Genomic DNA, 15,651 nt, shown 5'->3' on the forward strand with positions numbered 1-15,651 from the left:
ATTTCAAATATATAAACCGTATTTTACTTTAAATCATGTATGTATGAGAATAATTAACTAGTACGGTTTTTAATGCACTTATTGTGTTGTCTGTCTAATTGTAATAAATGCAGACGAGGCGTGTTCAACGTTGACTCACACAGCGTGCTCATAACCACATTCTAGCTGTCCGCATGACGACATACGACACCACTTCACGGGGCTACCGCGCATGCTCCTCACTACTGTTGCATGCTGGGTAGTGTAGTTCTTAAACTCCCTAGCTCAAAACATCACAACTATGACTCTTTGGCCCCGCCCCTACGGACGCATGCTTGGAAGACATGCGCTTTGCCTCAAAGTCCTCCTTTTCTCCACACACGCTTCTAAGCCTCGGCACATCTCCTCACATCGCTACTAACTACACTTTATTCATCTTCCGTGTCAGGGTAAACTCCACTCGTCTCAGCCAAATTTGGAGATTATTAGGCCTGCTTAGCTTAATAGTTGTTTGAGCGCGCCAATTAGCTTAGCATGCTAGTTAGCTTAGCTTGTTAGCCGCTAACAAAGAGACGCGGATTTGATCAACAATCGCTTAGTTAAGCTCAAGTGTGAGTGTAAAGTGTTGTGATTGTGTGAAAATGTGCGAAAGAACGATAGCAAAGTATGAGGAAGAACTTTGTTGTGTGAAAATGTGTGAAAGAACGATAGCAGAGTACAAAGAGGAACTTTCTCGGACAAAAGAAGAGAACGAGAGACTACGTCAACTATTGGAGGCTGTTTTCAAGAAACCTCAAGTTGTGTTACACAGAACAGGTTTGTTTACTTCTTACTCTCACATTTTTACTAACTTTATATTTCATCATGAACATGACGTGTTTGCAGCAGTCATTTCCATTAGATCAGGGGTGTCCAAACTTTTTCCACAGAGGGCCGAACACGGAAAAATGTAAGCATGCGGGGACCATTTTGATATTTTTCATTTTCAAACCATAACAAAATATATATATTTTTTTATCCTTAGGGCTCCTGGGGAGCATAGGGGGTCTAGGTCACAAAAATGTTAAAAAAAGGTCAAATTATTATTATTTCTTTTATTTAAGGCTCACAGTAAATCTCTATAACAACTTGAGGTTGATATAAAGTAAAACAAATAAGGTTTTGTGCCTCTTCAGTCAAAGACAACTTTGTTTTTTATAGTAAAACTGAAATATGCAGTATTTAGATAGATAGATAGTACTTTATTATTTCCTTCAGGAGAGTTCCTTTATTTAACAATTCAAGCCCTCAAAGATCAATAATGCAGGATATCATTGATTTGAATTATTTAATATTTTTGAGTAATCACAGTGAAAAGTTAAATAAAATCCTACTAAATATGTTTGAGATCCATAAGGTTCACCACTCATAAAGTGATGCATTTTTATTAGATTTTTTTTTTAACTTTTAACACATAAATTTCAGGATAAACTTCCGATATATCTGTTGATTTTAAGTTTGAACTATTATTTTTTTTATTTTATGCTCTTTTGTCCACATTTTGATGTTTTTATATAGCAACCACAAAACATATGCAATATTTTTTCTACATAAAACATTTTAAAATAACTTATAAGTAACAATTCATTATAACATAGATTTTTTTTGTCCTTTTTTTTCGAGCAATTGAAAAAAAACAAAATAAAAACACAAGGGAAAAAAACTGCCTGCATGTCAGCTTTGTGTCAACATTGCCACGTTTTCTCATTATATTTCACCTCATTCCACTTTTTTAAAATGTTTTTTTGAATTTTTGCAACACTATCAATTTTATTGTCCCCCCTACTGCTCTGGTCTTTGTCTTGTGGCCTGTGAGGGTTTTCACACCTTCCTAGACCTCCCTCATGTTGACCTGCTCCAGCTTCTTTCTGTAGCTTAGTTTAGTCTTTATTTGAAGGGACAATGCACAGAAATTGGGGTGGGCAATAACGCAAATTTGGGTATCGATACCGAGCCGATACCGGCCAGTATCGCCGATACCAATACCGGAAGTGTCGTCATCTGATGGGAGGGTGGGACTTCGGGGTATCGATACTTTTGAAAAACAAATTTGTACTTTTGCTTTTATTAATTGATTATGATAATAATACAACACAGGACAACGATTTAGGTAAAAAAATAACATATTTATTACAAAAGTAATATCAATAGCAATAAAGTAATGCAAATAAGGTGCAAACAACTACTGAACCTGGCTTGTCGCCTCAAAACACACAAACACTTAAGGTAAATAATAAAACTCTAGTTATTGAACAAAGTTGTAAACATGAACACAAAACAAAAGAACTGAGAAATTCAAATATCAAATAAAAAAGTAATAATATCAATTACAATAAAGTAAGTAGTGCAAATAAGGTGAAAACAAATACTGAACTTGGCTAGTCGCGTCACAACATACAAGAACTTAAGTAAAAAAGAAAACTCTAGTTATTAAACAGTTGTAAAAATGAACACAAAACAAAAGAAATGAGAATTGTAAAATAAAAAAGTAATGAAATAATATCAATAAAGTAAATAGTGCAAATAAAGTACACCCACTCGCTCACTCATGGCTTGTCGCCACAAACACTACATGTTTTTGTTCAGAAACAATAGCATGTTCACATTTTTGCCCTTTAATGTGCGTCTCCTATGTGAAACCAACTGTCCTGCCTGGGAGAACATTCTTTCTGCAGGCACTGAGGTTGCAATTATCCCCAGGTATCTTTTTGCAGCCTTTCTATTGCATAATGGAGCTACGAAATTTAAAAACACTTTAAAAATTCATCTTCAACCCAAAATAAAATACAATTAACATGACGCTTGGTGCGTTCGCGCACACACATCAGTATTATTCGCTCAGAGGTTCACTCGGACAAACACACAAACCCACACACACACATACACACATACACACATACACACGCGTGCGCTTCCAGTGCGACTTAATGTCTTGGTTGTAAACTGTAAAGTATTTTATTGCACTAAAATAACGATGAGAATGAACAGAACATTCAAAAATTGTCATACAAATAAGATGAGAAAAATAGTCGTTATATTAACATAAATGCAAAAATAAATCTTAAATAAATCCTAAAGAAATGCAAAAACAAAAATAAATACACTATGCCAATAATACTTAAATATACTAACCAAAATACCTTAAAAATAAATGAAATTAAGAGCCCGAAACCCAAAATAAAAAAGTGCACTGTTATCAAAACAGTCAAATGGAAATATATAATTAAATGTGTAAGTCAAAAAAGAAAATAACTTAAATAAATATACAAAAAATATATAAAAAGAAAAAAACAAACACACATACACACACACACACACACACGTCATTATAACGTGTCTAACATCATATTCATGAATTAAACACCAATACAACTTTATTTTCAATAGATAATGCAGGCTCAGGTCCCTCCCCGTTCACAGAGGACTGGGCTGTCCGTTCACTTGTAATGATCTGTTGATTGTGTTCATATTTATGTTATTTGCTCTTGTTCACAAACACTAAGACATCAGTGAGTCTTGTAATCCCTCCAAATGACACAGTCGCGGCTGAACTCAAATGCACTGAGAAAAGAACGAATCATTTCATTAAGTGATTCAGTTCGTTCACTCAAATGATTCGTTCGAACGAACAAATCGTTCAGGAACGACCCATCACTAGGGAGGAGGGTGAAGTGGTGAGGAGCGCTGCGCTCACATTTTTTTTTTAATCGGAGTGATTCGCTTAATTTGGTGAAGTATCGATACCATCACGCCAGTATCGATACGATACAGATACCAAGTATTGATGGTATCGATACTTGGTATCACTACGCCCAGCCCTACACAGAAATATTAAGCTCAAAGACAGATATGTTCTGTTCCAGATTATAGCTATATAGCTCATTTCCATCTGCAGTCCCTGGCTATCTGTCCTTAGTCTTCCTCACACGTCCTTTCTTCTCCTGCTGTGCTGCTCTCATTGCCTCCCTGTCTCCACTCCTGAAGGCAGCTTTTCTTCTTGTTGAGCACAGCTTGAACCTCCTGTGTTACCCAGGGTTTGTCATTAGGGTAGCACCGAACAGTCTTGGCAGGGCAGGTCACGTCTAGGCAGAAGTTGAGGTGATCCGTAAGACAGTGAGTCAGACCATCAATGTCCTCACCATGTGGAAACTGTGTTCCATTTGTCGGTCACAGAATGACATCACACTAAGACGTTCAGTGACAGTTTTCCAGTGTTTATCAGTGATTTTTCTTCAGTTATTTACAATTTTTGTACAGTATCAATTAATGTTTATTTATATAGCCCTAACTCACAGGTGTCTTAAGGGGCTAAAAAAAAGGCAGTAAAAACCTTTAAAACAAAGTGTTTGCTAGTGAAATTTTCTGAAATATGTAGGTATATTCTTGCTATCGTTTACATTTTCAGAATGTATAATATTGTGTTTTAGAGTAATGCTTTGACATTTTTGTCAGGTTCAAACACAGATGGCATCTCTTAGAAAAGACAAGAAGCAAATAAATCAAACACAGACAGGTTTCAATTTAGCTCATGAGGAGAAACGTCTGGGCTGCAACTTTGTACAGTTTCCCACCACGCTCTGACGAGGGAGTTCCACGCGTCCTCTTTTATTTGGGCCTTTTCTGATTACATAGCTGCAGCTGTTTCTAAAGGGAGGGGGGTCGTAAACCGCTGTCGTACTCAGTCACTCGGTCATAAACAGTTCAAAGAAAAGTGCCTGGAGTTGCATCGGGTCTGCTCCCTCTCTGCTTCGTAGATCTCGGGTCAGGACAAGGTCTTCTTGTGGCTGTCAATAGATCAAAGAAACCGACACCTCCATGTCGCTTCCCATCGCAGACAGTGGAGTTTTACAAGCCTTGTGTTTGATAAGATGAAATACAGTTTTTGTCTTCTAGCAGGGGACCTGAACTCAATGGAACACAAAGTTGTGTTATAACTAATGTACAATTATTCTGACAATTTTGTTATTATTGTTAATATTATCTGGAATCAATTTTTGGCAGCAGCAAAGTGGCAATCTGGGTAGTTTTTAGCTCTAAAAAGGGTATTTAAACAAGTAAACAGTACAGGACGGCGTGGCGCAGTGGGGGAGTGGCCGTGCGCAACCCGAGAGTCCCTGGTTCAAATCCCACCTAGTACCAACCTCGTCATGTCCGTTGTGCAAGACACTTCACCCTTGCTCCTGATGGGTGCTGGTTGGCGCCTTGCATGGCAGCTCCCTCCATCAGTGTGTGAATGTGTGTGTGAATGGGTAAATGTGGAAGTAGTGTCAAAGCGCTTTGAGTACCTTGAAGGTAGAAAAGCGCTATACAAGTACAACCCATTTATCATTTATCATTTACAGTAGGGTACTTTATATATATATATATATATATATATATATATATATATATGTATCAGAGAATTTCTCCAGGCGATTCAGCAATGATCTATCTTCTTCTGCATTGGTGTTACACACGACAGCTTTGCGGAGTTCAGGATCATCTTCCTTGATTTCTCCCACCGTGCACTCTCTTTTGGGTAGTTGTGTTTGCCAGAGAAACTTTGGTCCCGTGAGGTTGACATAAGGCTTCAGACTTGGTGTCACTTGTCTCACTACAATGCGATGGCTGACTCTGATGGCATCGTTGTAGTCTACGTAGGGATTCTGGTTACCAATAATACTCCATCCAAGGTCTGTACGCTGGGCGTAGGGCTGGTTTTCTTTGCCAGATGCGACTTCCCTGGGAAGTAAGGCTTGTGAGCAATTGTACCCGATGAGCAAACCTACTCCGCAGTCTTGCAGAGGTGGTATCTCATCTTGGAGATGCTCTAGATGGGACCATGCTTTTGCGGTTTCACCTGTAGGTATATGAGTTCTGTTCGCCGGAATGAACTCACGTGTGTAGACTGGTGGTAAGGCAATCTTCTCACCTGAATAAAAGCCTCTTACTTGCAGGTTGGTTACTTTTTGGGAGCTCACTACTGTAATTCTTGCAGTCATTGTAGAAAGCTTAAGCTTGACTTGCTCTTTGTCCACTTCCAACGCATCTGCTACTTCACTCAGAATGAAAGTTGTATCGCTTTGAGAATCCAACAGAGCATACACAAGGACCTCTTGGGTTGTTTGAGTTGTGGATGAAAGCCAGACTGGGATTATTGCAGCCGTTTGTATGTTAGCTTTTTGAAGTATTACTGTACATGAAGTAGCGTCTTTGGTTCTTTCTTTGTTTTGGGGTGCTTGAGGTAATATTTCATTAGGATGTTCTTGAATTGTACTTGGCTTGGCTTGCGGTGGCTTTTGTTCATCTTTGGTTCGCTCCTCATGCAGACAAGTTGGATGTTTCTTTTCGCATGTGTCGCAAACACTCCTATTGCTGCAGTTGTTTGAGCGGTGTCCAAACTGAAGACAACCAAAGCATAAACATTCAGCTCGGATGAACTTGACTCTGTCCGCCACAGCTTTCTCTATGAACTTCCTGCATTTATGTAATGTATGATTGTTCCTTTCACAGAAAATGCATGTCATGACATTCTTTTCCTTGGAGGTTGTAGTCTTTTCATTGAAACTTGTCAGTGTCTTTTCATTAGAACTTGTGTTCAACGTCTTTGCTCCAAAGCTTTGTAGTCTTTGGGACCTTGACTTGTCCGTATCACTTGATTTTAGTGACTGCACTGAAGTGATAGGGTTGCAGGCGACTTTAGCTTCCCATGTTAGAAATCTGACAAAATGACTGAAAGAGGGGAATTGTTTTTTCCTTTGTTCCATTTCCATAACCTTTCAATTCCAAGGTGCGATCAGCCAATCTGGTATCTTAGAAAGGATCTTCCTGTTTTCATTACAGTCATTCAGGATCTCCAATGCCTTGATGTTAACCATGGCAGCCTCACAACTGCGAAGAAAATCTGTGAACTCTCGGAGCTCAAGACTATTCTTAGAACCAATCTTAGGCCACGCTTGGAGCTTGTCTCTGTATGCTTTTGCAATTGTAAATGGGTTTCCGTATCGCTCCTCCAGAATCTCCCATGCAGCAGTATAGGCAGATTCAGTTCCGAGCAGGAAGTAACCATCAGGGGCTTTCTTGGCTTGACCACCTATGTATCTTCGTAGGTAGTATATCTTCTCATTCTCTTGTATGTTCTTCTGGTCTATCAAAACTTGAAAAGATAGTTTCCAGTCACTATACTTCAATGGATCCACACTGAATGTTGGAGGTTTGGGATTTGGGATTCTGTTGACACTTAAAGCACCTGCTAGCATCTTAACGAGCTCTGCCGTACTGTCATTGGAGGTTTTCTTAACTTTTGATATGGAAGACCTATGTGTAGACAGATGACTTGAGGATGCAGATACTTGGTCATCTTCTTCAAAATCATCTCCTAACTTGTCACTCCGCTCTTCTTTGACACTCCCTTGGTCATATATCAGCATTCTCGCATTTGCTGCATTAAGACTTTTCACTGTCTCCAATTTCTTTATCTTTCTCTGTTTTTCCTCTAGAGTTCTTTGTAGAGCTATATGTTCTTCTTCTAATTGAGCTTTTATTTCAGCTTCCTCTTCTTCTCTCTGTATTCTTCGCCTCACTTCATCTTCTTCTTGCTGTAAGCGACACTTTCGGGCTGCTGCTTCTTGTTCAGCTATCTTCTTTCTAGCTTCTTCTTCAAGAATATTTAATTCCAATTGTTTTCTTTCTTGCTCTTGTAGCACTTTTAGAACAGCTTGGCTTGCAGCAGCTTCTTGGCGACCCACAGAAGATTTGGTGCTTTCTTGCACTGTGTAGCCTTTCAAAATAGACATGACAGAGCTTTTACAAGTTGAGTTAAATATAGAACCAGCTTCTGGCCATTCTGGCTCCTCTTCTGGAATATTTCTATCCAGACGGCTTGTAGCTATACAGAGAGAATGAAAGCAGATGTCTGTGTACATGTGTCAACTTTTCGTCGCGTTTCCTGTTCTTGAGTTGAAACTTGGCGTAGCTCTTCATAAGCACTAGTGACATCTGCAGAAAGACGTTGGATTTCACCAATATTGGAATTAACCAATGACTCATCCAAAAGTTATTTTGATGATAATGGCGTCTTAACAGCTTTAGCTTGAGCTCTCCATCTTCCATAACTGGCGTTGAACTTGAACTGAAGTGTGTTGATTTTCATCATTAGCATTCCTTTACCCTTTTCTGTTAGAGTTCTTAGTCTTGTACCTCTCCTCAGCTCTTGATTTTCCTCTTGCTGCTTTTCCTCTTCAGCACCACTCTCATAAGCCTGTACAGGTGTCAGGAGGACATCTTCCCTGTCCCTGTCACTGTCCCTTACCTGTTCTGTAGGCTCACCTGACTTTGACATTTTTTAATCAAAAAAATTAAACACACTTTTAAAGGTTTTTAAATTGTCCAATATGTATCAACAGAAAATATTAGCAATAGATTTTTTTTTAAATCACCCTTGGATGAATTCGTCCTATTCACATATCAATAATTGTAGATACCTTAAATGTGAATTCCTTAGAGCTTAAACAAATAGAAATGTTTAAATTAAATCTTTGAATATCACTTTGCAAAATACTCAAAATATATGCAGTTTATATCACTTCAAAACTTAAATATATGCATGTAAAGGCAATTGGAAAATATTAAAGAACATGGAAAAGCTTCAATATTATGTTAAATGGCCAACAGCCTACTTTCACTTATTTAGCAAAACGCCCTTTTAAATGTCTCTTGCATGACAAGGTTCTTTTAACTTAAATGAAATGATCAGATAAGTCCAGACGTTTACCACACACTCCACATTATCTTCATACATTTCAGTCTCTTCTTAATCACTCTTTTAGTGTCCAGTGTTCCTTATTGGCTTCTTAACAGCCTACTGAAAACGCTGTGATTGCCTGTCTTCCTTTTGTGTGTGTGTGTGTGTGTGTGTGTGTCTCCTCTGCTCCGTGCTGATGACGTCACAGCTGCGCTGCCCAGGTTCTTTAATGTTGCCGACAGTCTCAGCGTTGTCCACTGCGTCTTGAACAGTGCGAGTTTTCACTGTAACTCCCTCCACATAGCACTGACACAATGGCTTTCTTTGACTGATTTATTGAAGGCTTCCTTTCCCTTCAATTCACCGTGAAAACTGTTAATAAAATAAAGCACGTTACAAATGTAAAAATAACATGCACAGCATGTGGCTCAAACATTTTACCGAAGTAAAATACAAACACAAATGACAAATACCTCGTTGGCCTGCATGCTTCTTTTAGGAGGAAATGGTGATCTTCTGGCTCTTGTGGCCCAAACGCTGAAAGTCCTCGTGACACTTTTTAGTCCTTGTTACCATCAGTCGCTCTCTTTCTTCCTTCTCATTGCATCAAACAGATGTTCCTCATACCCGGAAGTAGCTTCCTTATATCCCTTCACAGACCAATCGAGACACTTCAAAACAAACACATGCCCACAAACCCAACAAAAAGGCATGCAATGACATTTTTAACCATAGTAACTTAAATAAAGCCTTCTTATGAACTTTTATACATTTTTATTTAAATCCCCTTTTATGAACTTAACTTATTCTGTTTTTAGAGAAATAAAACAAATTAGGATAATTACTAGTAGCAACAGTTACAGAGTGTAAGAAAGACAATTAATAAAATTGACTATAGAGACCCAACAAATAATTCATAAAGTTACACATTTTAAAATTGTATTAAAAAAACAACTGTTCAAATGATGTATAAAGTAAATAATAATATGCTTCCTGAAGTGGTCCAGAAGATGTTTCAGATGTGAACCAGTACATATGTATATCATATAAAGGTGATAATCTATGGGATTATTAACAATTACAAATAAAAAATATGTCACACTTCAATAATTCAAACACCTTTAAAAACACTATTATGCATAAGTCTAATACTGTATGATGAATATATATATATATATATATATATATATATATATATATATATATATATATATATATATATACATATATATATATATATATATATATATATATATATATACATATATATATATATATATATATATATACATATATATATATATATATATATATATATATACATATATATATATATATATATATATATATATATATATATATATATATACACTTACATTTTTTAATGTATGTCAAATATGTCCTGTACTGTTTACTTTCAACTTTTCAGTCAAATTGTTCTGTCCAATGTTTAAAAAAAGAACACAAAGTTGCAAATTAATGCATGTACTTGACTGAAAAAAGCATTAATACAAATATATCTAATCTGTACATGTAGAAGCATATTAAACAGATTGTTAGACAAACAACAATGTCACACATGTTATATGTGCTGATGTTGTTAGAAAGTCAAAATGAAAGTCTGGACAGTTTATTTCAAATCCTGCAGTTTCATTTGCTGCTGCTGTTCTCACCAGCACACTTGTGTTTCTTACACTGGTACTTAGAAGACAATCTTTCACCACACACACTGCAACTCAACACTTTCTCTCATGGGTGTCTTCTCATGTGTGCTACAAGTGCTGATCGTTGACCAAAACTTCTGTCGCAGATTGAACAGGAATGTGATTTTTCAACAGTGTGTGTTCTAGTGTGTCCTTTCACATCTGCACTTCTTGTAAAACTTTTACCACAGGTTGAACAGGAAAAAGGTTTTTCACCAGTGTGTGTTCTCATATGTCTTTTCATATGTTGATTTTGTGCAAAACCTTTACCACAGATTGAACAGATAAAATGTTTTTCACCAGTGTGTGTTCTCATGTGTACTTTCAAATTGCGACTTTCTACAAAACCTTTACCACAGATTGAACAGACATAAGGTTTTTCTCCAGTGTGTGTTCTCATGTGTACTTTCAAATGTTTACTGAGAACAAAACCTTTACCACATTCTGAGCAAGAAAAAGGTTTTTCTCCAGTGTGTGTTCTCATGTGTACTTTCACATTTTGACTTTGTGTAAAACCTTTACCACAGATTGAACAAGAAAAAGGTTTTTCTCCAGTGTGTGTTCTCATGTGTCTTTTCAGATAAGAACGGTAACGAAATGTTTTCTCACAGAGAGAACATGTGAAGTGAGTGTTGTCAGTGTGACATGTCTTATCATCTTTAGAGTCTTCATCATCAGTGTCAGGAGAGTGTGACGTTGTGTCCTCACTATCTGATAGTGGAGCTAAGAGCTTGTCTGCTTGTGATCCTCCACAGTGGTCTCCATCAGCTTCTGTTGTCATGTGTTGTGTTGAGCTGCTGCTTGGAGGCTCCCCCCCTCCCCTCTCCTCACTTTCACCTTTCACCTCATCATCTTCACTCTTCACAGGGACACCAGTCACTGGGAACTCCTCCAACCAGTTAGGCTGACTGATGCCCTCTTCCTCCTCTTCCTCTCTAATGTGCGGCGGCTCTTGGACCTCCTCTTCCTCTTTAAAGCAGGGGGTCAATAGGTCCTCCTCTTCCTTTTTAATGTGAGAGGTCAGTGGGCCCTCTTCTGCATTTTTGCTGTGTAAGTTCAGTGGGTCCTCCGCTTGCCCTTTAATGTGAGGGGTCAGTTTAACATTATGGGTCTGTGGCGTCTCGTCTTCCTCTTTAATGTGGGGGGGATGTGCCTCCTCTCTTCCCTCTTTAATGTGTTGGTAATGTGGTACCTCTTCTTCCTCGTGTATGTGGGGTGACTGTGGTTCCTCCTCCTGCTCATGGGGTAGAGGTTCTTCTTCAACGTCTGTGGGACAGGAGAAAAACAAACATTCTTTAGAAAATTCCAGCTTTGCTCAAATCAAATCAAATCGACTTTACTTATAAAGCATATTTAATATTTACCGCAAAGCGCTGTACAATAGACAGGTTAAAATATAACACAAGGGAAACTAGCAAACACACCACAACACAAACAAAGCCCGATAGATAATAAATAAAACATAGAAACAGGTTCACAGCCGGTGCATAATGGGATGCCATAGCAGGATGGAGATCACAGAATGTTAAAGGCCATGGAATAAAAGTGTGTTTTTAAGAGTGATTTAAAAACAGGAAAAGAGGAGGCCTGTCTAACACTCAAAGTTAAGTTGTTCCAGAGCTTGCGAGTAGCAGCGGCAAAAGCTCTGTCACCTCTAAGCTTCAGCCTTGTGTCAGGGACCGTCAACAGCAGCTGACGTTACTGCCCCCCCGATCTTAGGGATTGGGGGGGGGGGAGTGGCAGCAAGGCTGAAGGAGGTCGGAGATATATGTTGGAGCGAAGTTGTTTAGTGAAGTGAATTATATTTATATAGCGCTTTTTCTCTAGTGACTCAAAGCGCTTTACATAGTGAAACCCAATATCTAAGTTACATTCAAACCAGTGTGGGTGGCACTGGAAGCAGGTGGGTAAAGTGTCTTGCCCAAGGACACAACGGCAGTGACTAGGATGGCACAAGCGGGAATCGAACCTGCAACTCTCAAGTTGCTGGCACGGCCACTCTACCAACCGAGCTAAACCGCCCCTAGACATTTGAAAACAAATAGTAGATATAGTAGTATAGTTGATTCGGTAGAGCCCAGGGAGCCAGTGAAGGGACGCTAGTATGGGGGTGATGTGCTCACGCCTGTGGGTCTGTGTTAGCAGGCGAGCAGCAGAGTTCTGCACGAGCTGCAGGCAGGCGAGGGAGGCCTGGCTAATGCCTACGTTCAGGGCGTTGCAGTAGTCAAGACGAGTCGAGATAAATGCCTACATAAAGTAGTCCTAAGTGCCGAGGGGAAGGAGAGCGACTTGGACTAAACAACAAAAGTTCTGTTTTGTTTTCATTTAGGTTCAGGAAGTTAACTGAAAGCCAGACTTTAATGCCGTGCAGGCAGTCAATGAGACGTTGGACCGTGTTATTTTGTGCCATGGGAAAGTAGATCTGGCAGTCATCCGTATAAAAATTAAATGCAATACTGTGCTTCCTTCCTTTTTTTTTTTTTGTCCTGTCCAGCTTCTCAGGCAAATCATATAGTTGATGTAGGTGTCCATATCGGCTGTTCAGATTTACTTTACAAAAGAGAAGTGTAGCATATTTCTCTTGTTGCCTTATTTGAATTTGACTTCAATAAATGTATTTATATTATCATTTGGTGCAGCCAAATTATCTAAGATGGCGGCGCGTGTAGACGCAGCGACCTCTCGCTCTCCCGACCGTGCGGTATTTTGTTCGTTAGAGTTTTTGTCAAAATGATTTTCCCGTCAGCCTACATTGGAATACAAGTACAGTCCGCAGGCTTTGTCAAATATCCGAAAAATCAAGACCTGCCATGTTTTAGAACGCGACACAAAGATGCTAAGAGAGCTTGGACTACTCCGCGGGAGTGCTACCACACCGCCTGCTAACCCTCCCCGAAGAAGGAGGCATCGGAAGCGGTGTGCAAGGACGAGGAAGAGAGGCAAGCGTGGAGGCATCCGAGCGAGGCTAGTGGCTAGTCCAACTCGCCCATCTATACCATCTATCCTTTTGGCAAACGTACGATCACTGGACAATAAAATGGATCACATACGACTGCTGAGGACAACAAATCGGAAAGTGAGTAACTGATGTGTGTTTGTTTTCACTGAAAAATGGCTTAATGGCAACATTACCGACTCAGCTGTACAACTGGAGCCGCTAGCATGCTACCGAGCGGACAGGGCGCTCGTAAACGGAGGGATCTGTGTTTACATCCGTGATGTGTGGTGCCGGGACGCCACGGTGGTATACAAACACTGCTCACCACTGGCGGAGTTTATAATCGTGAAGTGCCGTCCTTTCTATCTGCCCAGGGAGATGACAGCAAATCCTACTAGTTGCTGTTTACATCCCTCCCACTAGCAACAACAGTGATAGAAACGCTGCACTTCATGAACTGTACCAAGCCATCAGTGAACAACAAACAGCACATCCAGATGGTTTCACCATTCTTGCCGGAGATTTTAATCATGCTCATCTCAAGACTGTTTTGCCGAAATGTCATCAGCATGTTCACTTCCCAACCAGGGGATAACACTTTGGACATGGTTTACACTTCACACAAAGGAGATTACAAAGCCACTCCCCTCCTCCACATCGGCCTCTCTGACCACATATCAATTACGCTAACGCTAGCATACAGACAAAGAGTGAAAGCCACCAAACCGGTTCCGAAGCAGATAAGAGTGTGGCCAGAGGGGGCCTCCTCTGCTCTTCAAGATTGCTTCGACACAACAGACTGGGAAATTATTAAACAAGCAGCCACCCACAATAACAACACAGACATTGAGGAGTACGCAGACATTTTGACCTCCTACATTAAAAAGTGCATGGATGATGTGACCCACACAAAAAACATTATCATTCGGGCCAACCAGATGCCATGGTTGCCAGGGGAGGTCCACAGGCTGCTGAGAGCCAGAGACAAGGCCTTCAGAGATGGAGATGGATCTGGCTTGAGAACAGCGCGAGCCAACCTGTCCTGAGGCATCAGAAAAGCAAAACAGGACCACACAAAGAAGATAACCTCCCACTTCAAGGACAGCAGAGATGCACAGAGCCTATGGCAGGGCATTCAGGCCATCACGGACTACAAACCCCTCTCACAGAGTTGCGACAGCGACACCTCTCTGCTCAACAACCTGAACCGCTTCTTTGCACGTTTCGATGCACAAAACAACACTCGCTCACAGAAAACCACACCCCCTCTACACGAACAGTCCCTGTGCCTGTCTGCTGCCAGCGTAAAGAGAACACTCTCTACCATCAAGATCCGGAAGGCAGCAGGGCCAGACAACATCTCCGGTAGTGTGCTGAAGGATTGTGCAGAGGAGCTGAAGGACGTCTTTACAGACATCTTTAACACCTCTCTGAAGCAAGCCATTGTCCCCACATGCTTCAAATCCGCCACTATCATACCTGTGCCAAAGACATCATCCCCGTGAAGTTTTAACGACTACCGTCCTGTGGCACTGACATCCATCATCATATAAAGCTTCGAACGGTTGGTCATGTCACATATCAAATCCATCTTCCCCCCCACCTTGGACCCCTTCCAATTTGCATACCGAGCCAGACGATCAATAGAGGATGCAATATGGTCTGCCCTCCACCCAGCCCTCACCCACCTGGATCAGAAACACTCATGTGAGAATGCTGTTCATAGATTTCAGTTTAGCATTCAACACCATAATACCACAACAACTCACCTACAAACTTGGCAAACTGGGCCTCAGCATCTCACTCTGCAATTGGCTGCTCGACTTCCTTAGTCAGAGGCCACAAGCAGTACGTGTTGGTAACAACACCTCAAGCTCCATCACCCTGAGCACAGGGGCCCCACAAGGCTGTGTGCTCAGTCCTCTGCTCTTCACTCTACTGACACATGACTGCACACCAACCTACAGCTCCAACCACCTCGTTAAGTTTGCGGACGAAACAACTCTGGTGGGTCTCGTCACCAAGGGCGACGAGACTCACTACAGGGAAGAAGTGGACCTCCTGACCACGTGGTGCAGGGACAACAATCTCTTGCTGAATGTCAGCAAGACAAATAGATTGTTGTCAATTTCCAGAGAGGCCACACTCAACACCTGCCACTGACCATCGGTGGTGCTGCAGTGGAGAGAGTAAGGAGCACCAAATTCCTGGGGGTGCACATCAGTGAGGACCTGTCATGGACTACCAACACCGCATCACTGGTGAAGAAG

General features: G+C 40.4%; 1 protein-coding gene across 2 annotated transcripts in view; it reads right to left on the minus strand.

The window, feature by feature from the left end:
• The window catches only part of LOC133546686 (gastrula zinc finger protein XlCGF57.1-like), a 54,514-nt gene that overhangs the window by 25,291 nt on the left and 13,572 nt on the right, over positions 1-15,651 (minus strand). The window contains exon 3 of one of the 2 annotated variants that reach the window (XM_061892483.1): positions 10,128-11,709. The exons of the other annotated variant lie outside the window; for it this stretch is intronic. Within the exon in view, the coding sequence (XP_061748467.1) occupies positions 10,490-11,709 (1,220 nt within the window). The 3' untranslated portion in view covers positions 10,128-10,489. Of the gene's footprint in view, positions 1-10,127; positions 11,710-15,651 lie in introns of those variants that run through there. 2 annotated transcript variants of the gene reach the window in all.

This window comes from Nerophis ophidion, unplaced genomic scaffold (genome assembly GCF_033978795.1).
Source record: "Nerophis ophidion isolate RoL-2023_Sa unplaced genomic scaffold, RoL_Noph_v1.0 HiC_scaffold_36, whole genome shotgun sequence".
Lineage (NCBI taxonomy): Eukaryota > Metazoa > Chordata > Actinopteri > Syngnathiformes > Syngnathidae > Nerophis > Nerophis ophidion.